Consider the following 27,304-nt stretch of genomic DNA (forward strand, 5'->3'; position numbering starts at 1 on the left):
CCCACACTAATCAAATGGGCAAGAAACCATGGAGATTTTAAGCAGTTTTGTGGGGTGATGCAGGATGTTTTAGTGCTTCGGACAAGATAAATAGATCCTTACTAATTGAGATGCATCAGCTTGTAGAGTAGGTCAAAAATACCCAGCCAATAATAGTTTTTGGATGAGAGAATGACCCCTTGGATGACTTCCACAGAAACCCTGATGCACTTCTTGCAAAATATACTACACATCGTTCAACCCAATGCATTTGAGTAAATGACAAGAAAAGACTCTCTTATAAAGACTATCTCTAATCATAGTAAACTGACTAGCCCTTTTCTTGAGTACCCGTGCTTGCTCCTCATTGGTGGATAGAGTACCTTATTGTAAAAATAAGATGATTCACATTCTCCGGTCACTTTGTAGCTCTAGGTCGGCCTGCCGCTCAATGCAAGCCACTAATAATGTTTGCTCCACAAGCTTATCTAAATTCCAGGGAATTATGGTAGAAGCTAATTTGGCTAACTCATCTTCTATTTGATTATCTGATCGAGCAATCTTCTATATGGTCATTTCTTAGAATTCAACTTTTAATTTGTCAAAAGATTCTACATATAACGTAAGGTGCTCATTATTAATCTCAAAGTTGTCAAACAATTGTTGAGCCGTCAACTGAGAATCTAGTAGATTACAACCTAGGCGACTACAACATGTCACGTAGCCTACAATCCTGATATCAATGCCTCGTATTCTACTTCATTATTAGTTGCTTGGTAATTTAATTGAACAAATAAGTACATTCGATCTTTCCTAGGCAATATAACAAGAATACCTATCCCACTATCCTGCCAAGTAGATGATCCATCTACATATATCTTCCAAGTTTCCTTGGTTTCAGGGCCCTGTACTTTTGTTATAAAGTTAGCTAAGGCCTGAGCTTTAATGGCTACACTAGGTTGGTATTGTATATCATACTTACTAAGTTCAGTTGTCCGTTTGATCAATCTTCCAGATGCCTCTGTTGGTGTGGGAAGCATCCGATGATCGAACTTGTGTTTTGATTATGTCAAAGGGTTTAAAGTTAGGTTGTCTTGGTATCTAACAAGGTTGAATAAGCTTACAGGAAAGTCCTAAGTGTACTTAGGTAAAAGTCTTAGTTGCGGTTAGGCAGGTGGAAAACCCTAGGGGAAGGTAACCCTAGGTCCTAGGGAATGGTAACTCTAGGCTGAAAGTCTTGGCGAGTCGAGGAATTCGGGCAAAAGTCCTAGAGTCGAGGACTCTAGGTGGAAAGTCCTGGTGTCGTGAACCAGGTGAAAGACTGGGTGGGTCGTGGAGCGGACGTTGATCAATCTTTCAGATGCCTCTGTTGGTGCGGGAAGCATCCGATGATCGAACTTGTGTTTTGATTATGTCAAAGGGTTTAAAGTTAGGTTGTCTTAGTATCTAACAAGGTTGAATAAGCTTACACGAAAGTCCTAAGTGTACTTAAGCAAAAGTCCTAGTTGCGGTTAGGCAGGTGGAAAACCCTAGGGGGAGGTAACCCTAGGTCCTAGGGGATGGTAACCCTAGACGGAAAGTCTTGCCGAGCCGAGGACTTCGGGAAATGTCCTATAGTCGAGGACTCTAGGTGGAAAGTCCTGGTGTCGTGAACCAGGTGAAAGACTGGGCAGGTCGTGGAGCGGACGTCTAGCGGAAAGTCCTGGAGTCTTGGGCGCTGAGCAAAAGTCTAGTTGGGCTGGAGGATCAACTGGCAACAGGTAAACTCTCCTGAGTGGAGTAGGTGAGGACACGTTCCCCGGTGAAGGAACAGTAGGCGTTGGTTCGACCTAGGGTTTCCGGTCGAGAATCCGAAGTCAGAATCGGACAGCCTGATGACTGTCAAATACTTTAATTTTACATATCGCTATTATCCTAACTTTATTTTGCAGGGTATGCTGGACTAATATATTTTGGAAGAAATGAACCTGGAGAAGCAACCTCGTTGCAAGGCGCAAGGGCGCCCTCATGGAGCTTGAGGACACCTTGGACACTGGCGTGAGGGCGCCCTCATGGAGCTTGAGGGTACCCTGGACCTTGGTGCGAGGCGGCCTCATGGAGGTTAAGGGCGCCCTCAGGCATATAAGAGGTGACTTCTTCAGATCTCATACTCGCTGCGAAATTGGCAGAGTTAAGGGCGCCATTTAGGATGTTGGAGGTGCCCTCAACGGGCTTTATAAGCCTGTCTCGAGCAGGAGCTGAGAACAATGAATTCTAAGTGATCTTTCCGCTACACACTGTTGGTGCGGGTAGCACTAACGGTCTAACTCAGGTTTTGATGAATGACAAATCAGGTTAAGTTAGGTTTGTCGTGATCTAACACTCTGATCGAGTGTGCAGGCTAAGTCCAGACAAGTCGACGGGCTGACCGAATGTCTGGCATGAACTCCAAGCGGGTCGACAGGCTGACCGGACGCTTGGTGAGAAGTCCAGCTAGGTCGATGGCCGGACCGAATAGCTGGCGAGAAGTCCAAGCGGGTTGACGAGCTGATCGGACGCTTGGCGAGAAGTCCAGACAGGTCGAAGGGCTGACCGGACGTCTGGCAGGTGAGTAAAGGTAAGTCACTGGAAGGGAGTGACTTTGAGGACGTGTTCCCGGGAAGGGAACATTAGGCGTCGATCCGGCTTAGATCCATTTCGGATATCTAAGTCGTGATCGTGACTAGATTCCGGTCTCGGAAAGACAGAATCTAAGTCATACTCTTTTTGCTAAACTATAAACTGAACTAACACTCTGTTTTACAGGTTATAATCTATATATTTGCCTCGGACTAACCTTGTCTTGTAGGAAAGATGGTCCCTGGAGAAAGGTGGTCCGGGCGCCCGAGAGGCAAGTTTTATCCCATCGCGTCGTCGCCACGTGGAGCTCACTGGTTGGACCTGCCACGCCCCACCACGGCGCCCGGAAGGGATCTGGGGCGCCCCGAGCTTCATATAAAAGAAGGGGCAGGGGTGGAGCTTCAACAACAACTCAGAATCTACTTTGCTACGCACCTGCAACGCTGTGAAGTTCCAACAACGCTGTTCTTTTAATTTCTTCTTCTATCGGTATAGCTTTACTTTGTTTTTCATTAGCATTCCTGTATTAGTTTGTAATAGTTATTGAATTGCTAGTGAATTTCCCATCGAAAGCACCCTCGTGTGCGGGCCTTGGAGTAGGAGTCAACACAGGCTCCGAATCAAGTAAAATTGGTTCTGTATTAGCATTGATTTTCTTTTCCGCTGCGCTTACTCTTATCGAAATTTTTGTAATCGATATTCACCCCCCCCCCCCTATCAAAACTTCATGATCCAACAAGTGGTATCAGAGCTGGTACCGCTCTGATTTGGTGCAACCACCAATCAGACAAGGGGTGATTGTTTTCTTTATTTTTATTTTCGGATTTCAGTTTTTCGCAAAGATCCAAACTGGAATTATTACCCCTTTGGAATTTTTTTTTCATCGTAATTAAAACTAAATTGGTGCATCACCAATTTAGTTATTTTTATTTAATTCTTCCTGCACTACTAATCTAAGACCAAGTCTTGGTACCTCTCTATATTTTCTGTGTACAGATTAAAAATGTCGCAAATCGAGGGCTTCAGCACAGTGCGACCTCCCCTCTTCAACGGGGATGACTTGTCGTACTGGAAGAAGCGAATGGAAGTGTATCTCAAGACAGACTTCGACTAGTGGATGAGCGTCACCAGACCCTACAAAATACCAGTAGACAGTTCCATGAATCTACTGGATCCAGAAGATTGGACATCAGACCTAAAAAAGAAGGTATCAACAGAGAACAAGGCAATCAACACCCTACAGTGTGGATTGACAAGAGAAGAACTAAACCGGGTCGGACCACATAAGAACGCCAAAGAGCTGTGGGACAAACTGATCGAGCGGCACGAAGGAACGAGCGACGCTAAGGTAACAAAGCGAGACTTGCTCTTAAATAGAATTTTTAACATAAAATGCAGGAAGGAGAAACGGCCAGCCAACTACACGCAAGAATTAAAGACATTCTCAATGGACTCCACGCAATAGGGCACGAAATGGAGAACCGAGACTTAATAAGGTATGCCCTAAACGCCCTTCCACACAACAGCTTATGGGCATCGATCGTAGATGCCTACAAGATATCTAAAAATTTATCTAAAATAAAATTAGATGAGCTTTTCTGTGAATTAGAACTGCATGAGCAAACTAACGCCGGGGTCGAGAAAGGTGTAGCCTTATTTGCAGGTTCCTCAAAAGAAAAGAAGAACAAGTCTGAACCGGAAGAAGACTCTAACCAGAACTCTGAAGATGAAGAACACCTGGTGAACCTGGTAAGGAAGATGTTCACCAGGAGGAAAAGAAGCTTCAGCAAGAAGTGTTGGATCGAGATGCGCTAGAGGGGGGGGTGAATAGCGCTCATGGCTATTTCGTTCGATTCGTAAAACTATCGGAGTAAAATACGCAGCGGAAATGTAAATAAACACAAACACAGAGACATAATCGTTTACTTCGTTCGGAGCCTAGATCGACTCCTACTCGAAGGCCCGCGATCCTTGATCGCTTTCCATGGGCAACAACTAAAATATCGCGAATAAGTACAAGGAATTAAGTACAACTGAAATTGAAGTAATACCGACAACAGAGTAATAATAAATGAGGCTTCGGGTCGTCGGCGACTGCAACAGCACTTTAGAATCGACTCTTGAGCAGCACACCGCAGAAGTAAAGCTTGGAACTTGTTATTGAGAGCTGCTGGTCGAGACCTCTTATAAAGGTTGTTCAAGGCGCCTTCTACTGTTCACCAAGGCGCCTTGAATTAGCCGAGTCAGCCGCGGAGATAAGGGGCGAACTGGTCGAACCTTATCACAGATTCAAGGCGCCTTCCACTATTCACCAGGGCGCCTTCATCTATTCAAGGCGCTTTCCACTGTTCATCAAGGCGCCTTGAACAGCTTCTCGCAGCCAGCTCCAACCTTGCACCCGAGGCGCCTCCAAGCTCCATGAAGGCACCTCGGACACTGTTCATCCGAGGCTTTAGGTTGCTCCTTTGCACCTGCAAGATACGTTAGTCCCAAACACTACCCTGCAACACAAAGTTAGCACAATAAATATGATAACTGAAGTATAGACAGTCTCCTGACTGTCCGAGTCTGACTTTGGATTTCCAACCGGAAACCCTAGGTCGACCCGACGCCTACTGTTCCCTCTACGGGGAACGCGCCCTCACCTACTCCACTCAGGAGATTTACCTGTTGTCAGTCGATCCTTCAGATCAACTGGACTTTTGCTCAGCACTCGACGCTTCCAGACTTTCTGCTAGACATCCGCTTCCCGGCTAGTCCAGTCTTTCACCTGGTTCGCGACACCAGGACTTTCCACCTAGGGTTACCACCCCCTAGGAGTTTTGCCTGAAGCCATCGACCTGCCAAGACTTTCCGCATAGGGTTACCACCCCCTATGACCTAGGGTTACCACCCCCTAGGGTTTTCACCTTGCCTAACCGCAGTTAGGACTTTTCTCCACCTAGGGTTACCACCCCTTAGGGTTTTCACCTGCCTAACGGCAGTTAGGACTTTCCTGAAACACTTAGTCAAGCACGTTAGATCACAAACAACTTAACTTTGAATCCTTTGCCATTATCAAAACTCAGGTTCGATCATCGGATGCTTCCCGCACCAACAAGAAGGACCTTCAAAAGATCAATTCTCCAACCGAATCGAGGAGCGTGACGTGCTTCGGATGCAACATGAAGGGCCACTACAAGAACGAGTGCCCGAGATTAAAAATCGACAAACCGAAGCCAACCAAAAAGAAGGCCCTCAAAGCGACGTGGGACGACTCCTCCTCGGAAGAGTTGGAAGCAGAAGATCAAAAACACCAGAGCCACCTCGCGCTGATGGCCCGCGAAGCAGAGTCAGAAGATGAATCGGAAGACGGGTCTGAACCCAAATCGAGCCACGAGTCCGTACTCGTTTCCGAAGGTTCCGAAGAGGTATTCCTAAACTTAAACCGGAAATTTTTTAAAATTATTTCGTGCTTAAATAATAAATTAGTTAAGTTGGAAAATAAAAACAAATTGCTCCTTGAGGAAAATTAAATCCTCAAGGAACAAGTTGTAAATAATAAACCAACTCAAGATCTAACACTTGAGGAGGAGAATTCATCATTAAAATTATAAATTAACAACTTAAAAATTATGTTAGAAAAATTTACTACTAGATCAAAAAATTTAGATTTAATACTAAACAATCAAAAAGCATGTTATAATAAAACCGGACTCGGATATAAGTTGAACTCAAATAAAACATATAAATCATTAGTAACCCAACACAAATCAACGAACAAAGTCTGGGTTCCGAAAGCGTGTTTGACCACGGAAATAGGAGCTAACCAATATTATATCCCTAAAGATAAAATATATTATATAAAGTCAAATAAACCAAATAAAAACCAGAATACAAACTTGAACCAAAAAGTTTAAAGTCTAAACATATTAAAACTCAACAAAATGTAAACTATTATCAAGTAAAATATAATTATAAAAGAAATAGACATAAACCGAGAACAAAATTAAATTAAATGGTCATTAATTCAGGGGGAGGCTCCAGAATAGCTGGCACCTCCAAAACTAACCTACCCGGCAGGGTTACCCTAACCAACCTACCCGACAGGGTAATTAGGATTAGTTAAAAAGGGTTCAAGTTTAACTTGAAAAATGGTACTGGTGAAATTTTGGATGATAGTACGTTAGGGAAGCTTAGTCTATGCATGTCTAGGAAGATATGACTTCGACCTGGTGCATTTGGCTAAGTGGAACTGACCGAAGCTACCATTTGTGGATCCTAACCAGTTAGACCAAGGTTTTGTACTAAGTCCAGTGGATAGTACTATTTAGAAAACCTCGAAGGCATGGTTACTTTAATGATGTCCGAGTGACTCACCATAGCCCAGAAGTTTATCCAGAGAACGCCTATTTGCTGAACCCAAATCTAAACCTGAATCTAACACAAGTTAAAAACAAACTCTAAAATTGAATCTAATTCATCTCACAAAATTATAGGATTCCCTGATTGAAAACATAGATTGGGTGAGATGACTAAGGACATTAAATAAAATTAAAATTAAATTAAATTAATACTAAATTAAAATTAAAACTAAAATTAAATTAAAATTAAAACTAAAACTAAATTAAATTAAATTTAAATTAAAACTAAAACTAAATAAAATTAAAATTAAAAAATTTATTTTAAAAATTAAAACCTAATTTTTTTAAACTTAAAAATTAATTTTAAAAATTAAAACTTAAACTTAAATTTTTTTTACTTAAAAATATTTTACCTTAAAAATTATTTCAACTTAATAAATTATTATTTTAACCTAAAAAAAAAATTATTTTAACTTAAAAACTATTTTAAAAATTCTTTAAAAACTATTTTAAAAATTACTTTAAAAATTATTTTAAAAATTCTTTAAAAACTATTTTAAAAATTATTTTAAAAATTCTTTAAAAGTTCTTTAAACACTAATTTATAAATTCTTTAAAAACTATTTTAAAAATTCTTTAAAAACTATTTTAAAAATTACTTTAAAAATTCTTTAAAAAAAACATTTCTTTAAAATCAATTTTAAAAATTCTTTAAAAATTATTTAAAACTCTTTTAAAAATTGTTTTAAAAAATTATTTTAAAAATCATTTTAAAAACTCTTTTAAAATTTATTTTTAAAAAAAACATTTAAAACTCTTTTTAAAAATTATTTAAAAATTCTTTTAAAAATCATTTAAAAATTCTTTTAAAAAACATTTAAAGATCCTTTTAAAAATCATTTTAAAAAATAAAAACATTTAAAACTCTTTTTAAAAACTATTTAAAAATTCTTTTAAAAAACATTTAAAGATCCTTTTAAATATCATTTTAAAAACTCTTCTAAAAATTATTTTAAAAAACTTTTAAAACTCATTTTAAAAATTCTTTTAAAAATTATTTAAAAATACTTTTAAAAATTATTTTAAAAATCATTTAAAAAAATTCTTTTTAAAATTATTTAAAAATTCTTTTAAAAATCATTTAAAATTACTTTAAAAAATAATTTGAAAACTCTTTTAAAAATCATTTTAAAGTTTTTTCAAAAACTATTTTAAAAAATCATTTAAAAAAAAACTTTTTAAACTCATTTTAAAAATTCTTTAAAAATTATTTAAAAATTCTTTTAAATATCATTTTATAAATTATTTTAAAAATCATTTTATAAATTATTTTAAAAATCATTTTAAAAATTATTTTAAAAATCATTTAAAAATTATTTAAAGAAAATTATCTAAAAAATTATTTAAATTTTTTTTAAAAATTATTTAAAAATATTTTTTAAAATTTTTTAAAAATTCTTTTTAATTCATTTTTAAAACTCTTTTAAAAATTATTTTAAAAAACTTTTAAAACTCATTTTAAAAATTCTATTAAAAATCATTTTCTTTTAAAATTATTTAAAATTTTTTAAAAAATAAAATATCTAAAAAATTATTTAAAAATTTGTTTTAAAAATTCTTCTAAAAATTATTTAAAAATACTTTTAAAAAGTATTTAAAAAATTCTTTTAAAAATCATGTAAAAATTCTTTTTAAAATCGTTTTAAAAAATTCTTCTAAAAATCATTTAAAAATTCTTTTAATAATCATTTAAAAATTCTTTTAAAAATCATTTAAACATTCTTTTAAAAATCATATAAAAATTATTTTAAAAATCATTTTAAAAATTATTTTAAAAATCATGAAAAAATTCTTCTAAAAATCTTTTTAAAAACTCTTTAAAAAATTCTTTTAAAAATTATTTAAAAATCCTTTTGAAAATCCTTTTTAAAAAAAAAAACCATTTTATAATCCTTATTTTAAAAAAATTACTTTAAAAATTATTTTAAAAACTATTTTAAAAATTCTTTAAAAAAAAATTATGCATTTTAAAAATCCTTTAAATCTTTCACTTTTACTTTAAAAAATCATTTTAAAAATATTTTTTAAAAATATTTTAAAAATTATTTTGAAATTCTTTTTAAAATTATTTAAAAATTAAAAGATATTAAAAGTCATTCTAAAACTAAGACACTTAAGGTAATTGAAACTTTATAATTTAAATTGTAACTTAAAGTTAAAACTTAAATTAACTTAAAATAAAATTTAAAGCTTCAATTAAAAATGAAATTTAAAACTGAAATTTTTACAATTAAAAAGTAAATAATTAAAGTAGAAACTTCAAACATTAACTGTAATCAATTATACTTTAAATTAGATATGATCTTATTAAACTCTAATTTAACTCAATCAATCTTAATTTTGACGTTAGTCAAAATAAACGTAACTTAGGTAATCCTAATTAAACGTAACTTAGGTTACTTAATCAAAACTTAAAGATAAAATAAATGAAAAACGAAAGATTAATTATAACTATTATCCATTGATATTAAGACAATTAATACGAAATTTAATCAGATAAGTCAAGTAAAATAAAAGTTAATCAATAAACTATTGATAATGATTAACTATTATTAAGTTTGTAATAAATTACTTATTACTTATTATTAAGAATAATTGATTATTCATAAATTTCAATAATCTTATTCTTATCAAAAAACTATACCAAGTATATAAAAAATACTTATATAAATAATATACTCGATAAACATAAGTGTTACTAACACTGCATCCACCAAAACACTTAGGTACAAAAATGTATTGAGGTGTAAAATTTAATATAACCAAATGGTAGTATTAACTTAAGGGGGAGATATTAAATTAAGGGGAGTATCAAATTCAGGGGGAGGTTTATCTTTTTAATCTCCTTAAATGCTTAATTGTTACTTTTTTCTCCTTAAAATCTCTTTAGAAAATTCTACCTCAATTTATTAAAAAAAAATTACTTTGAAAATCTTATATTAAATATTCCTAGCAAATATTTTCAAAAGCTTTATTTTAAATGTCAGGTTTCGGGGGAGGATTAAATCAACTTATTTTCACACTTAACACCAAAATTATTTTCTCCACCTTAAACATAATATCTTTTCTAATATTTTTTATTCAAATTGAATTTTGGTTTCAAATTTAAAGTTTTTACAAACTTAATAAATCTTGAAAAGAAAAGTTTTAAAACTTAGTTTTTAAAATCTTATGTTTCAAATATTTTTAAAACTAGCCTTTATAAAACTAAATTATTCAATTAGATTTTATAAACTAAGATTTTTTTCAAACTTAGTTTCAATCAGTAAATAGCTTTTAAAACTCAGCTTTGAAATCTTTTTCAAATTTGAAAAATGTTGTTTGGAAAATCTAGTTTTGAAAACTTAGCCTTAAAATTTTGATTTTCAAAACTTATGTTTGAAAAATACTTCAAAATTGAAACATATTTTGAAAATTTACCTTGATCCTAAAATTTGAAACTTTACACTTATATTAGAAAATTAGCTTTTCAAAATTTTGATTAGAAAATTCTCTTTTGAGTTTGCAAAGTCATTTTTGAAAATTAAATTAATTTTGTAAATGATCCTTAAAAAGTTGGCCACTCTTTCAAAACTTAGCTATTTTCCAAAAGCTAAAGCTAATAATTTAAACAAGTCTTCAAAAGTTAATACTCCCCCAAGTTAACTTGACATCATTCTGTATTCTGTATTTTTAAATGTTTAACTTATGTCCTAATTTGATGAATGCCAAAGGGGGAGAGATAGGTGGTTAACTTAGAGAAACAAAATGTCAAAGGTAAAAACTAACTTAAACCTCATGCTAGAACAAAATGTCTAAACTTGAACCTCATGCTGGTTTTTACTCGCATATTTTTCACTAACTTAACCAGGTTGTCATTCCATCAAAAAGGGGGAGATTGTTGGTGCGGTTAGCACTAACGGCCTAACTCAGGTTTTGATGAATGACAAATCAGGTTAAGTTAGGTTTGTCGTGATCTAACACTCTGATCGAGTGTGCAGGCTATGTCCAGATAGGTCGACGGGCTGACCGGATGTCTGGAACGAAGTCCAAGTAGGTCGACTGGCTGACCGGACGCTAGGCCAGAAGTCCAGCTAGGTTGACGGGCTGACAGGATAGCTGGCGAGAAGTCCAAGCGGGTTGACAGGCTGACCGGACGCTTGGCGAGAAGTCCAGATGGGTCAAAGGGCTGACCGGACGTCTAGCAGGTGAGTAAAAGTAAGTCACTGGAAGGGAGTGACTGTGTGGATGCGTTCCCGGGAAGGGAACATTTGTAACGCCCGAAAATTTCCAAATAAATTATTAGAAATATTCTATTATTTTTTGGGAATTTTAGGATATTTTTATGGAATTTTATAGTAGCGGAGGTAGCAAAAACAAATAGAAACGTAAAATGGTCTAGGCAGGAATTGAACCCGAAACCTATGGGCCCTATGCCTTATAGAGGACTCAAATAAACAAGTGAACCCAGCAGAGCCGTGGTGAAAGGAGAGGGAACCAATTATATTTATATTTAAGTTGGCCGAATTAACCACTTAATATAAATAGGAAACTTAAGTGGGGATTGGTTTTACATGTTTCGGCAACTCCTCCTCAACCCTCACGCCGCCCCCTCCTCTTCCTCACCTCACAGCACACCAAGGCCCCGAGAGACCTAGGGTTTCACTCCTAGAGATGTAAGGGCACCTTCCGGCGACAACTCCGGCACGAGGACGCTCTTCTCCGCGAGAGGAACACGTAGACGCGAGGAGATCAACGAAGGGATCTTCTCCACCGGAAACCTAGCGTTTAGATTTGTAAGAAAGTTCGAGCAGGAGGTAAGAAACCCCTCACCTGCAGTATAAGTAGCTCTGTTCGTGTGTTTTATGCATTAGTTTAGTCGTATGAAGATTTTCAGTACGTAGGGTGTGTTCTAGTGCACACCAAGCGTTTGATAAAACGCTTAACTTAGTAAAATGCTACAGTAGGCATTTTAATAGCTCAGTAATTGCAGCAGAAGCATTTAAAATAGCATATGTAGTCTTGCTTCAGCTTATATGGGACTATGGTCCAATGGGTGGGCTCGCACAGTCGCCTCTATGTTCAGATAACCTAGCTCTAGGTTCAGATAACCTAGAAATAGCAAGATAAGAAAAATTCAGCTATAACCAGTATTTTATTTTCAGCAGTGACACTGTACTAGACTAGATGTCCATTGGGTTGGGCTCCCATAGTCATCCCTAGGTTTAGATAACCTAGTAAACCCTACTAGATTCAGAATTTGCAACCCCGGGTTTAGTTAGGGATGCGCGCACAGTAAGTAAAGTTGCCGGGCCCGTCAACAGGATGATTATGTATTTTCATCTATTTATGATAAATAGTTTTAAAAACTTCACAAAATAGTTATGTGAATTCAATACAGCTTTAGCATTAGTTTAGTATTAGCTTAGCCCAACTTTTGTATCAGTTTAGTTTCTTGTTGATACAATACAATAGTTATGATTAGCACTGGTTGTCATGCCTAGTTTAATGTTATGCCATGTTTAGTGTGTTCATCATGATCTTCAGCTTGGATTTCGATTGACAGCATATATATGTTAAGTGGCATGTTTTAAAATCATAAAATGCATCGTTTGCATGTTTTGTGAGGTAGATGGTTTCTTACTAAGCGTAAGCTTACAGATACTTCTTTTCCTTATACTGCAGATAAAGGTAAAGGAAAGATGGACTAGCAGAGGCTGGAGGACAATGTTACAAGGATGTGTGTGGGCAGGAACTTGGAATGAAGACCCTTGGGAACTAGTAAATTTAAAGAATTAGAACCTTTTGTTCTTTTAATTTTTATGCACTTTTAGTATTTTAAGAGTGTTGAATTGTGAAACCATGCTTATGCCATGCCTAGGACACTAGCTTGCTTATTGATGAGTAGTAAATCATGCATAATGTTAGTGAAGACTAATTACAATGTTCTCTAGGCATTTTAGGTATATTATATTGAGTTGTGTATGATTTAGCTCTGAAATCAGAGTTCTGCAGTGAAATCAGAAACTCCAATCGATCGGTCGATCGATTGGAGGGACCTCAATCGATTGGTTGATCTATTGAGAGCTGATTTCCGTGAATAGTAAGCTCTGGAATTGATCACTGGATCGACCGGGGAATTGGCCTCGCGAACAGAGAGCTTCTGAATCGATCGCTAGATCGATTGGTAAGTCTGGATCGATCAGTCGATCGATCCAAAATATTACCCCACGCACAGTAGTGCACTGAATCGATCAATAGATCGATTAGTCAGGACGGATCGATCAGCCGATCGATCCAGAATCTTGTCCGTGCACAGTAGCACGCTGAATCGATCAGGGGATCGATCCAATAGCTTCCAATCGATTGAGTTCACTCTCAATCGATTGGGAAGCTGGGTTTCGACCAGGAAACCTTGTAACTCAGCTCCTTGACCATAGGGGATGTAGGATATACCATGTATACCTTAGATTGCATCCCTTAGCACATATAGAACAAGGAAATTGTATTAGTTTAGCGAAGTTTTAAATTAGTTCAGTTTTCCGCACATTAAGAATAGCTAGCAACAGTATAATGTGACGATCCAGCCTTACAGCTTAGCCAGTAGAAGGCGGGTCGTTACAGAGTGGTATCAGAGCAGATTCCATACTTCCTACACACACATCAGCATTGAACCTGCATCTTCCAAGTAAGAACGTCTCTCACTTTATTTATGTTTCTTGCTTTCTTGTTATAGATCATGTTTATGGATAACTAAAGCATGTTAATATTTGATAGCATTTAACATGATAGTAGTAGTTATGTAAACATGATTAGCTTAGTTATGTATGTCCTCTATGTTTCTAGAAATGACAATAGGACGCTCAGCTAAGAGGGCACCAGCTACTGTACCCCAGCAAGAGGCAGGCAGCTCAGCGCCTCCCCCAGACCTTACAACATTAGTGGTTCAGTTACAGAAACAATTAGCAGAACAACAACATGAGATAGCCACCTTAAAAGCTAATCAGCAGAACACTTCCACTGTCACCCCGGAATCAAATATAGCAACTCCAGTAGTTATAGAGGTTCCACCAGTCCAGCCTACAGCTCCAGTAGCCCCAGCAGTAGAGACAAGGAGAGAAGCCTATCTGATCCAGTGGCAGTGAATCAAGCCCGAGAACTTCTCAGGCACCAGCGAACCATGGGATGCTCAAGCCTGGTTCAAAACACTGGAGAGTACGATGGAGCTTCTGGACTGGCTAGAACATGAGAAAGTGAAATGTGCCTCTTTCTGCCTGTCAGGGGATGTAGGGATGTGGTGGGAGAGAATTAAAGTGAAGCGTCCAGTGAACCAGATGACATGGGCTGACTTCGAGAGAGAATTCTTTGAAGAGTTCTTTCACATGCAGGTTACAAACCGCCACTACGACGAGTTCACTAAATTTCGCCAAGGCAACCTTTCAGTGGAGGAAGCCGTGAAGAAATTCAATAGATTGACTCGTCTATGCCCTGAATTAGTCAGCACTGAAAAAGAACGAGTCCGGTTGATGCTCAAGATGCTCAGGCCAGAAATAGCAATGAACGTGACCAACGGCGTCCATAGGCTACAAACCACTGAAGAACTAGTAAGCAGTGCTTTGACCACCGAGCACTACCAGAACAATATCAAACAACAGAAGTAAGTCCTCTCAGAGTCCAAGGGGCAGGGAGGCTCAGGTACTCAGAAACACCAAGGCCACAACTCCCACGGCTCTAATTGGAAAGGGAACTCCAGCAACAAACGCAAACCAGGGAGTTACCCAAAAGGAGGACCAGCTAGTAAACAGCCCAGCTATCCCAAGTGTTCTATTTGTGGGAGATTCCACCCAGGAGTTTGTCGCAAGGGCACTCGAGGATGTTTCGAATGTGGCCAGGAGGGACATATGGCTAAACAATGCCCAAACAAGACCAGCTTGCCTCCACCATAGCCGATTCAGTACGAGGTCAAGCCAGCACAGTTGCACCAGATGCAGGCCGTTTTAGATGGTCCACACATCAGTCAAGGCAGACTAGAAGCCCCCTCAGCCATGACGAACGTAAGGATCTATTCACTCACCAAAGAGGATGTAGTGAATGCCTCGACAGTTGTTACAGGTCAGATTAGTATTTTACAGCAAAGTGCAACTGTCTTATTCGATACTGGGGCAACCTATTCTTATATATCCAGGGCATTCGCCGAAAAGTTAGCAGTACCCCCAGAGGTATTCAGTGGTCAGTTTCTGACAACACTACCTTCGGGAGAAATTATGGCATCTAAGCACTGGCTCAGAGCAGTGCCAGTCATTATAGCAGTCAGAGAACTCTTTTGTGATCTGATAGTGCTAGATATGACTGATTACGATGTCATTTTTGGAATGGACTTTCTGATGAAGTACGGTGCCTCTATAGAGTGCCGTAAACATAGAATTGTATTCCAACCCGAAGCAGGAGTGCAGTTTGGGTTCGTCGGAGAACCAAAGAGAAAGGGCAAGAAGTTTCTCTCAGCTCTGAAGGCACAGAAACTACTAGATTCAGGATGTACGGGATTCTTAGCACATGTAGTCAGTAGCAGCCAGGACAAGGACCGAAAGCTAGAGGAGGTCCGAGTCGTGTGTGACTACCCAGCAGTCTTTCCTGAGGAGTTACCAGGCCTAGCACCAGACAGGGAGATAGAATTTGAGATAGAACTTATTCCCAGAACAAATCCCATCTCCAAAGCACCCTACCGCATGACTCCAGCAGAACTGAAGGAACTTCAGGAGCAACTACAGGATCTGCTTGACAAGGGCTTCATACGTCCTAGTCACTCACCATGGGGAGCGCCTGTATTGTTCGTGAAGAAGAAGGACGGGAGCATGCACCTGTGTATAGATTACAGAGCACTAAACCAAGTCACGATTAAGAACAGGTATCCTCTTCCCAGAATAGATGACCTGTTCGATCAGCTAAAGGGAGCAGCAGTGTTCTCTAAAATAGATCTCAGATCAGGATATCACCAGGTTAGAGTTAAAGAAGGCGATATACCTAAGATAGCCTTCAGGACCAGATACGGACATTATGAGTTCGTAGTCATGCCCTTTGGCGTGACAAATGCTCCAGCTACTTTCATGGATCTCATGAACAGGGTATTCAGAGAATACTTAGATAAGTTCGTTATCGTATTCATCGATGACATTCTTATCTATTCCAAAACTCAGGAAGAACACGTAGAGCACCTGAAGATAGTACTGAAGACCCTTCAGCAGAACTAGCTGTACGCCAAGTTCACGAAATGTGAATTCTGGCTCGATCAGGTAGCCTTCCTGGGTCACATTGTCTCCAAGGATGGTATTATGGTAGACCCTAGTAAAATAAAAGCTGTGAGTAACTGGAAAAGACCCAAAAACGCCAGTGAGATCAGGAGCTTTTTGGGACTAGAAGGTTATTACAGAAAATTCGTAGAGGACTTCTCCAGGATAGCCTCCCCACTGACAGCTCTTACCAGAAAGAACAGAAAATTTCAGTGGACAGAGGACTATGAGAACAGCTTCAGCGAGTTAAAAAGGAGATTGACCAGTGCACCTATTCTGACTCTACCAGAAAACACAGATAGCTTTGATATTTATAGTGACGCCTCTAAATTGGGACTAGGAGCAGTACTAATGCAAGAAGGCAAGGTGATCGCCTCTGCCTCCAGACAACTCAAGGATTATGAGAGGAACTACCCTACTCATGACCTCGAACTTGCAGCAGTCGTGTTCGTTCTCAAAATTTGGAGACATTACCTGTATGGAGCTCAGTGTAGAGTGTATACAGATCTTCAGAGCCTGAAGTACTTCTTTACTCAGAAGGATCTGAATATGCGACAGCGTAGATGGCTCGAACTGGTCAAAGATTATGATGTAGACATCCTCTACCATCCAGGAAAAGCCAATAAGGTGGCAGATGCACTTAGCAGGAAGTCCAGGGCCACCTTACTATCACTAGCAGCCATGTCACCGCCCCTACAGAAGGAGATCATAGATTTTAGCCTCGAACTTATAGTGGGACAGCTCTCTACTATGACATTAGAATCCACCTTGCTTGGTGACATCCAGACAGCTCAGGGACAGGATCCTGAAATTTAGAAAATCAAGCAAGGACTAGTAGGATCAGAAAGTGGAGAGTTCAGAGTATCAGACAGTGGGGCATTATATTTTGGTGATAGACTTTGTGTTCCAGACCAAGAGGAACTATGGAGGAAGATCTTAGATGAGGCTCACGGAACTCCCTATGCGATGCATCCGGGTTCCACCAAGATGTATCAAGATGTAAAGAAACATTTTTGGTGGCCTGGGATGAAAAGAGACATCGCTAGATATGTTATCACCTGTCTGACTTGCCAAAGAGTCAAGGCAGAACACCAGAGACTAGGAGGAGTTCTACAGCCTATCCAGATCCCAGAATGGAAGTGGGAAGACATTTCTATGGACTTCATAGTGGGACTACCCAGAACCACGAATGGTTTTGATACCATCTAGGTAATAGTTGACAGGTTAACTAAATCAGCCCACTTCTTAGCTATCAGGATATCCTACTCCATGGAACAGCTAGCTCAGTTGTATCTCAAGGAGATCGTTAGACTGCATGGAGTCCCACGGACCATTATTTCAGACAGAGACAGTAGATTCACATCACACTTTTGGGAGTGTGTACAGTCAGCATTGGGCACCAAGTTAAAATTTAGCACATGTTTCCATCCTCAGACAGATGGTCAAACGAAGCGAGTAAATCAGGTACTCAAAGATATGCTCCGAGCATGTGCCCTAGACTTCAAGGGAAGTTGGTGCAAATATATGAGTTTAGCAGAATTTGCATACACCAACAGCTATCAGGCCACTATCGGTATGACACCCTACGAGGCTCTCTATGGGCGGAGGTGTAGATCTCCAATCTGCTGGTATGAGAGTGGTGAACAGAAGGAACTAGAACTTCAGACAGATCTAGTAGCAGACACCATGGCAGCTATACAGCAGATCCGCCAGAGGATAGAGACAGCTTAGAGCCACCAGAAAAGCTATGCTGATACACGGCGCAGACCCTTAGAATTTTCAGTTGGGGATACAGTATTTCTCAGAGTAGCTCCCATGAAGGGAGTAATGCGTTTTGGGAAGAAGGGCAAACTAAGTCCCAGATATGTGGTACCCTACCTTATCACCAGAAGAGTTGGCAAGGTAGCTTATGAGCTAGAGCTGCCTCAGGAGATGTCAGCTATCCACAATGTATTTCATGTCTCTATGCTGAAGAAGCATATCCCAGATGCCACCCAGGTGATTGAGCCCCAGTCGGTACAAGTCCGCGAAGACCTCAGCTATGACAGTCGACCTATTCAAATAATAGACCAAGCAGTTAAGAAATTGCGGAATAAAGAGGTACCATTAGTAAAAGTTATTTGGCAAAGTCACACAGCAGAAGAGGCAACCTGGGAGACAGAAGCCAGTATGAGACAGAAGTACCCAGAGTTATTCTAAGTTTGAGGACGAACTTTTTATAAGGTATGGGGGATTGTAACGCCCGAAAATTTTCAAATAAATTATTAGAAATATTCTATTATTTTCTGGGAATTTTAGTATATTTTTATGGAATTTTAGAGTAGCGGAGGTAGCAAAAACAAATAGAAACGTAAAATGGTCTAGGCGGGAATTGAACCCGAGACCTATGGGCCCTATGCCTTATAGAGGACTCTAATAACCAAGTGAACCCAGCAGGGCCGTGCTGAAAGGAGAGGGAACCAATTATATTTATATTTAAGTTGGTCGAATTAACCACTTAATATAAATAAGAAACTTAAGTGGGGATTGGTTTTACATGTTTCGGCAACTCCTCCTCAACCCTCACGCCGCTCCCTCCTCTTCCTCACCTCACGGCACACCAAGGCCCCGAGAGACCTAGGGTTTCACTCCTAGAGACGTAAGGGCACCTTTCGGCGACAACTCCGGCACGAGGACGCTCTTCTCCGCGAGAGGAACACGTAGACACGAGGAGATCAACGAAGGGATCTTCTCCACCGGAAACCTAGCGTTTAGATTTGTAAGAAACTTCGAGCAGGAGGTAAGAAACCTCTCACCTGCAGTATAAGTAGCTCTGTTCGTGTGTTTTATGCATTAGTTTAGTCGTATGCAGATTTTCAGTATGTAGGGTGTGTTCTAGTGCACACCAAGCGTTTGATAAAATGTTTAACTCAGTAAAATGCTACAGTAGGCATTTTAATAGCTCAGTAGTTACAGTAGAAGCATTTAAAATAGCATATGTAGTCTTGCTTCAGCTTATATGGGACTACGGTCGAATGGGTGGGCTCCCACAGTTGCCTCTAGGTTCAGATAACCTAGCTCTAGGTTCAGATAACCTAGAAATAGCAAGATAAGAAAAATTCAGCTATAACCAATATTTTATTTTCAACAGTGGCATTGTACTGGACTAGATGTCCATTGGGTTGGGCTCCCATAGTCGTCCCTAGGTTTAGATAACCTAGTAAACCCTACTAGATTCGGAATTTGCAACCCCGGGTTTAGTTAGGGATGCGCGCACATTAAGTACAGTTGCCGGGCCCATCAGCAGCATGATTATGTATTTTCGTTTATTTATGATAAATAGTTTTAAAAACTTCACAAAATAGTTATGTGAATTCAATACAGCTTTAGCATTAGTTTAGTATTAGCTTAGCCTAGCTTTTGCATCAGTTTAGTTTCTTGTTGATACAATACAATAGTTATGATTAGCACTGGTTGTCATGCCTAGTTTAATGTTATGCCATGTTTAGTGTGTTCATCATGATCTTCAGCTTGGATTTCGATTGACAGCATATATATGTTAAGTGGCATGTTTTAAAATCATAAAATGCATCATTTGCATGTTTTGTGAGGTTGATGGTTTCTTACTAAGCGTAAGCTTATAGATACTTCTTTTCCTTATAGTGCAGATAAAGGTAAAGGAAAGATGGACTAGCGGAGGCTGGAGGACAATGTTACAAGGATGTGTGTGGGCAGGAACTTGGAATGAAGACCCTTGGGAACTAGCAAATTTAAAGAATTAGAACCTTTTGTTCTTTTAATGTTTATGCACTTTTAGTATTTTAAGAGTGTTGAATTGTGAAACCATGCTTATGCCATGCCTAGGACACTAGCTAGCTTATTGATGAGTAGTAAATCATGCATAATGTTAGTGAAGACTAATTACAATGTTCTCTAGGCATTTTAGGTATATTATATTGACTTGTCTATGATCGAGCTCTGAAATCAGAGTTCTACAGCGAAATCAGAAACTCCAATCGATCGGTCAATCGATTGGAGGGACCTCAATCGATCGGTTGATCGATTGAGAGATGATTTTCGCGAATAGTTAGCTCTGGAATCGATCACTGGATCGACCGGGGAATTGGCCTCTCGAACAGAGAGCTTCTGAATCGATCGCTGGATCGATTGGTAAGTCTGGATCGATCAGTCGATCGATCCAAAATATTACCCCGCGCACAGTAGCGCACTGAATCGATCAATGGATCGATTAGTCAGGATGGATCGATAGCCGATCGATCCAGAATCTTGTCCGTGCATAGTAGCACGCTGAATCTATCAGGGGATCGATCCAATAGCTTCCAATCGATTGAGTTCACTCTCAATCGATTGGGAAGCTGGGTTTCAACCAGGAACCTTGTAACTCAGCTCCTTGACCTAACGGGATGTAGGATATACCATGTATACCTTAGATTGCATCCCTTAGCACATATAGAACAAGGAAATTGTATTAGTTTAGTGAAGTTTTAAATTAGTTCAGTTTTCCGCACATTAAGAATAGCTAGCAATAGTATAATGTGACGATCCGGCCTTACAGCGTAGCCAGTAGAAGGTGGGTCGTTACAACATTAGGCGTCAATCCGGCTTAGATCCATTTCGGATATCTAAGTCGAGATCGTGACTAGATTCCGGTTTCGGAAAGATGGAATCTAAGTCATACTCTTTTTGTTAAACTATAAACTGAACTAACACTCTATTTTGCAGGTTATAATCTATATATTTGCCTCGGACTAACCTTGTCTTGCAGGAAAAATGGTCCCTGGAGAAAGGTGGTCCGGGCGCCCGCAAGGGATCCGGGCGCTCGGGAGGCAAGTTTTATTGTAACGCCCCGCCCCTCCTGCTAAGGGGACGGGGGTTACTTAGACATACATACCTACTTACTACAGCGGAAGTCTTACTTAGTGAATTTAAAAACTTTTCCTTACTTTAAAATCACCATGGACATAAAAAAAACCACATAGCATACTTAACATGATTTTTGAGTAATAATACCCAACACATACTTAATGTCATGGAGTCATAAAGTAATAACATAAACATGGCATATTTCTTATTAAACAAAAGCAGGTCTTTCCCTTTAGCCAAGCCACTACCACACACATCCTTCTAGCCCATCCTGCTGCTCCCCTAGTTCATCCATTCCTTGCCTTTATCTGTGGTACAAGAAAGTAAGCTGTGAGCACGCATGGCTCAGTAAGTTCCTTTCCTACTCACAAAAACCGTATAGCATATCAAAATCACAAGTCAAAATGCATGGAGACAAATTTATCATATCAAGCAGCATATCATGGCATATCGTAACATAATCATCATAAAGTATCATGGCATATTCTAACATGAACATCAAATGTATCCTGACATAGCATAACATCATCATAAATATCATGGCATAATCATAAAGTATATGCAAGGTGAATTCCTAAACATGTATCATGAAACATATGCAACATGTCTTTTGAAAACTTGTAATATACATACTTAAACATAATCTCAACATGATTAGGGCCCCGGCTTGTACCACATACATAAATGTGCGCGTCCTATGTAGGTCCAAGGTAGCAAGTCTTGAACCCTACAAGGCATACATACTAGGACCGTTTCTTAGTCCATCGACCTAGGGGCACTTAGGAGCTCATCCCTAACGAGGCCCGTTTCTTAGTCCATCGACCCCGGGGCGCTTATGGAGCCCACCCTTGGTACAAGCCATACATAAAGTAAAGTAGCATGTCATACATATCATAGTTCTTATCATTTCATGCATATCATATTTCTTAACATATCATAAAACATGCATATTTGGGCACACAGCACATGCATGGATCATAAGCATACATAATGAACATGTCATTTATCATATCATAAAGCATGCATATTTGGGCACACAGCACATGCATGGATCATAAGCATACATAATGAACATGTCATTTATCATATCATAAAGCATGCATAATTGGGCACATAGCACATGCATGGATCATAAGCATACATAATGAACATATCACCTATCATAGAAAGTCATAATCATACATGAAATCATTAAATAACATCTCTTAATTCATAACATAGCATGTGAGGCACATCTAGGTCACTAAACCTATTATGGCCGAAAGTTCAAGAGTAGGGGCATGAACTCTAGACAACATACAAACATAATAATCTCATGATAACTTCACATCCTATCATAAGAAAGATCCTAAGCATGTTAACCTAAATTTTTAAGCCCTCCTAGGTTTCTAATTCTTTCATGGCCGAAACCTTCATGAAGAGCAAACAAGTTCTAAGTAACATGCAAACATGTAAACCCTAAACTCATATCATATCATATTTCATAAGGAACAACTTGAGCATGTTTAGTTTGGGTTCTAAGTTCCCTAAGCTTCTAACCTTATCATGGCCGAACCCTAGCAAGCCTCATTCTAGGTTACAAGTAGCATGAAAGTGTTGAACCTTAAGCCAATATCCTACACATTTCTTGAGGAACATCATAAGCACATTTGGTTCGAGTTCCAAACTTCCTAAGCCTATTAATTTAAGGTGGCCGAAACATGTTAGCATGGAAACTAGGTTTCTAGTGGCATAAGAGCATGGAAACCACAAACACATTTCATAGCATTTATTACAAGAAACATCATGAGCATATCTAAGTTGGGTTCTAAGTTTCCCTAGGCCTTTAGACCAATAGTGGCTGTAACATGTGAGGCATAGATTTGTTTTTTCATGTGGCCTAAAAGCATGGAAACCCTACACAATTTTCATGGCATCATTACAAGAAACAACATGAATAAACTTAGTTTAAAATCTAAGCATCCTAGCCTTAAAACTTTGTGTGGCCGAAAGTCATATGTAACCAAATTTCTATGTAACAAGCAAACATAAGAACATCAAACTAGTTTCATATCATTTCATCAAGAAGGTCATGAGCATCTTAAACTTGTTTTAAACTTTCCTAGGCCTCAAATCTCAACATGGCCGAATCTTCATAAGCATGAAATAGAGTTCAAACCAACATACAATCATGGGCATAACATTTTAGCTTCATATCTTGTCTTAGGAAAAATCATAACATGCTTAGTTTTAGGTTTAAAGCTCTCCTAGGCCTTTAGTTCTTCCATGGCCGAATATTCATGAGCATGAAAATGGAGTTTCAATCAACATACAAGTAAAAGAAAAAGTTAACAACACCATTATCATAGGGTACATAACACAAGAACAAGGGAGCATGTTTAGTTTTAGTCTTAAGCTTACCTAGTCCTCTTGTTCATGCTTGGCCGAGAGTCTAAGGTTCATGGATCTAAGTTCTCATTAATCATTCTAGCATGGAAACATTAGATTAACCTCCTACATAAGATACATGTCACAAGAAATATAATAAGCATAACTAGTTTAAAATTTCTTACTCTTTCTTTTGTCTTGGCCGAAATTTCCATGAAGCAACCCTAGGTTTTTTTTAAGCAATCTATCTTCATGAAAACCATATGAGCTATTGTACCACAGGTGAGGGGAAGCTTACTTAGTGTTCACTTGTTGATCCTTAAGGAAATGGTACCCTTGGTGAAGAGGAAGAAGAGAGCTTCTTCTTCTAGCACTCCTTTTGATTTTCTTGCTTGGAAGGGTACACCTTGAAGGCTCCTTCTTGAAATTTAGTTTTCTCTTAGAGAGAAAACCTAAACTTGGCTTTTGGAGATGAGGGAGGAGAGCTGTAGTTTCGGCAATGTTGAGGAAGAAGGAAGAAAATGAAATCCTTTCCTCTCTTTCCTTTTTATGCTAAGTAGGTGGAAGAAACAAAGATGAAATTTGCTTCCCTTTATCTTTAATTCATTTATATCCTTTCCTAATGGGAATATGTCCCCATTCATCTCCCTTAATTCTTCTCATCCTCACTCTCTTAATTCCCAAGAAAAATAGAGAGAAAAGAGAGAAAAAATAGAAAAGACAACTTGTCTTTTGCTTATTCCTTTTCTTAACCAAGAGGTAAACAAGAGGAAGAAAGCTACTTGATTTTCTCTTGTTCCCTTACTTAATTATATCCTCACTTTTAACTACAATTCCCATCATTTTCCATTCATATGTTATTCATTATCCTGGTGGTTATCATACAAATTTTATTTCTATCCTTTGTGAGAGGTCCAAGGTTCAAACCTTCACCTCTCTTTTTATTTCTCTTATTTCTTTTTCTTTTGATTCTTCTTACTTTTATGCTCTAAAGCAAATAACACCCATATACTTATCTTATAATTTTGTGGGTGTTACAGTACCCCATACCTCATAAAAAGTTCATCCTCGAACTTTAAAATAGCTCCGGATATTTTTGTTTCATATCATCTTCTCGTTCCCACGTGGCTTCTTCGTACTTTTGATTTTGCCATAGGACCTTTACTAAGGGTACTTCTTTGTTCCTTAGTCTTTTGACGTCTCGATCCAATATCTGAATTGGTCGGCACTCGTAGGTTAGGTCCTCTTGCACTTGTACCGGCTGTGGTTCGATCACTTGGTCTGTGTTCGGAATACATTTCTTCAGCATCGAAACGTGGAACACGTTATGAATGGCTGACATCTCTTGAGGCAGCTCTATTTCATATGCTACCTTGTCGATTCTTTTCAGAACCTGGTATGGTCCCACATAACGCGGGCTTAGCTTTCCCTTCTTACCGAACCACATTACTCCCTTCATAGGAGCTACCTTGAGGAATACTAAGTCTCCGACACTGAACTCCAATGGCCAAACAATTTGATATGAAGGACTTAGGAGATTGTGCACACATTCTTGGGATCAAAGTTATAAGGGATCGCAAGAAAAGAATGTTGTGTCTATCCCAAGCTTCATATATAGATACAATCCTTACTCGTTTTAGCATGCAGGATTCCAAGAAAGGTTTCTTACCTTTTAGGCATGGAGTAGCTCTATCTAAAGAGATGTCTCCGAAGACATCAAAGGAGATAGAGGACATGAAAGAAGTTCCTTATGCTTCGGCTGTAGGAAGCATAATGTATGCAATGCTATGTACGAGACCTGATATCTATTTTGCCGTGGGCATGGTTAGCAGATATCAGAGTAACCCTGGACAAGGACATTGGACTGCGGTAAAACATATATTAAAGTACCTGAGAAGGACTAGAGATTATATGCTAGTTTACCAAGCAGATGATTTGCTCCCTGTGGGATACACGGATTCAGATTTCCAATCAGATAGGGACAATAGTAAGTCTACATTAGGCTATGTGTTTACTTTAGGAGGTGGAGCCATTGCATGGAGGAGTGTTAAGCAGAAATGCGTTTCGAACTCAACCATGGAAGTTGAGTATGTAAAAGCCTCTGAGCCAGCTAAAGAAGCAGTATGGCTCAGGAACTTTCTAATGGACTTAGATGTGATTCCTGGTTTGTCCAAAATCATCACAATTTATTGTGATAATAGCGGTGCAGTTGCAAACTTGAAGGAACCACGAGCCCATAAGGCAAGTAAACATATAGAGCGCAAGTACCACCTGATACGAGATATCGTGAAGCGAGGAGAAGTTATCATCGCCAAGATTGCAACAGCAGATAACCTGGCAGATCCTTTCACTAAGGCCCTTCCAGCTAAAGCTTTCGATCGGCATGTGGAGGGAATGGGAATCAGATGTATGGCAGAAGATGTGGCAGCTTAGTCATTAGTATAAGTGGGAGATTGTTAGTGTGTATACTGAAAGCCTAAGCTTTTATAAACATTTATTCTGAATAAAGAATCACATTTGGTCAAATCATCTACATTTGTTGTAGTTGTTCAATTAATTTATATTGTAGATAACATATTATGTGGTGTCATATACAGAAGATGATGTTATCAATACCTTATAAATTATAAACAGTAGCTCATGACGAAAATGGAAAGGAACAAACCATTGGAAGGTCATAGTGTAATTAGGATTAGTTTATCTTGACTATATAATTACACTAGTACACTTATAGTGTATTGAGTAGGACCATTTGAGGTCGTTTCTTTTATACTGACTTTGTAAAGGAACAAATACCTTAGTTATTATGGAAGTGTGTGCTCTTAATCCTAATATAATAACAAGCACATATATTTGATATTTATTTCTTTAATTTATCAATGGGTGAGATTTAGTTCGATGAATCAATAAGCTCGATAAGTTGGGAAATGATATCACTTATAGTGTGTGTTGTTGATTATAGAAGGAAACTGTGTCCTAGTAATCTAGGTTGATAATGTCCCCAAGATGAGCTCATAAAGATTGTCATGTTAAACCCTGCAGGTGGACTTAGTCCGACATGACGATAAGGTTGAGTGGTACTATTCTTGGATTAAGATATTAATTAAATGAGTTGTCAGTAACTCACTTAATTAGTGGACATTCAACATCTTAAACACAGGGAGACTAATACACTCATAATAAGAAGGAGCCCAAAAATATAATTTGGGATTGGTGCGGTAGTTCAATAATAGTTCTCTAGTGGAATGAATTATTATTGATAAAATTAAGTTGTGTGTTCGGGGCGAACACGGGATGCTTAATTTTATCGGGAGACCAAAACCAATTCCTCCTCTCGGTCCCTATCGTAGCCTCTTATTTATAGAGTACTATACCCACCTATACCCACCTTCTATACCCACCTAAAAGGGGCCGGCCAAGCTAGCTTGGGAATCAAGCTAGGGACGGCCTAAGCATGGTTTAGGGTGGTCGGCCCTAGCTTGAACCCAAGCTAGAGGGGGCCGGCCACATTAAATTAAAAAGAATTTTAATTTTAAGTTTTATTATGTGGAAGATATAATTTATTACAGAGAATTAAAATTAAAATATCTCTTTTTAAAAGATCTACAAAAGATTAAAAGAAAGAGATTAGATCTCTTTCTTTATTTGAAGATTGGAAAGATATTTTATTTTTTCTCTTTGAAAAATTATTCACATGTTGAAAATTAAAATTATAGAAATTTCTTTTTATCAACCATTAAGGGATTTTAAAAGGAAAATTTATTTTTTAAAATTTCCAAAGACAAATAAGGAAGTTTTAATTGTTGATTGAAACTTGTCTAATTTGCT

At 38.2% G+C, this 27,304-nt stretch overlaps 1 protein-coding gene across 1 annotated transcript in view; it reads left to right on the forward strand.

Annotated features, from left to right (window-relative positions):
* Positions 1-1,986: 1,986 nt before the first annotated feature.
* Positions 1,987-27,304, forward strand: part of LOC121990912 — a 30,463-nt gene continuing 5,145 nt past the window's right edge. The window contains exon 1 of the mRNA XM_042544960.1: positions 1,987-2,148. Coding sequence (XP_042400894.1) covers positions 1,987-2,148 — 162 coding nt within the window. The remainder of the gene's footprint in view (positions 2,149-27,304) is intronic.

The sequence above is a fragment of the Zingiber officinale genome, chromosome 6B, assembly GCF_018446385.1.
Source record: "Zingiber officinale cultivar Zhangliang chromosome 6B, Zo_v1.1, whole genome shotgun sequence".
NCBI lineage: Eukaryota > Viridiplantae > Streptophyta > Magnoliopsida > Zingiberales > Zingiberaceae > Zingiber > Zingiber officinale.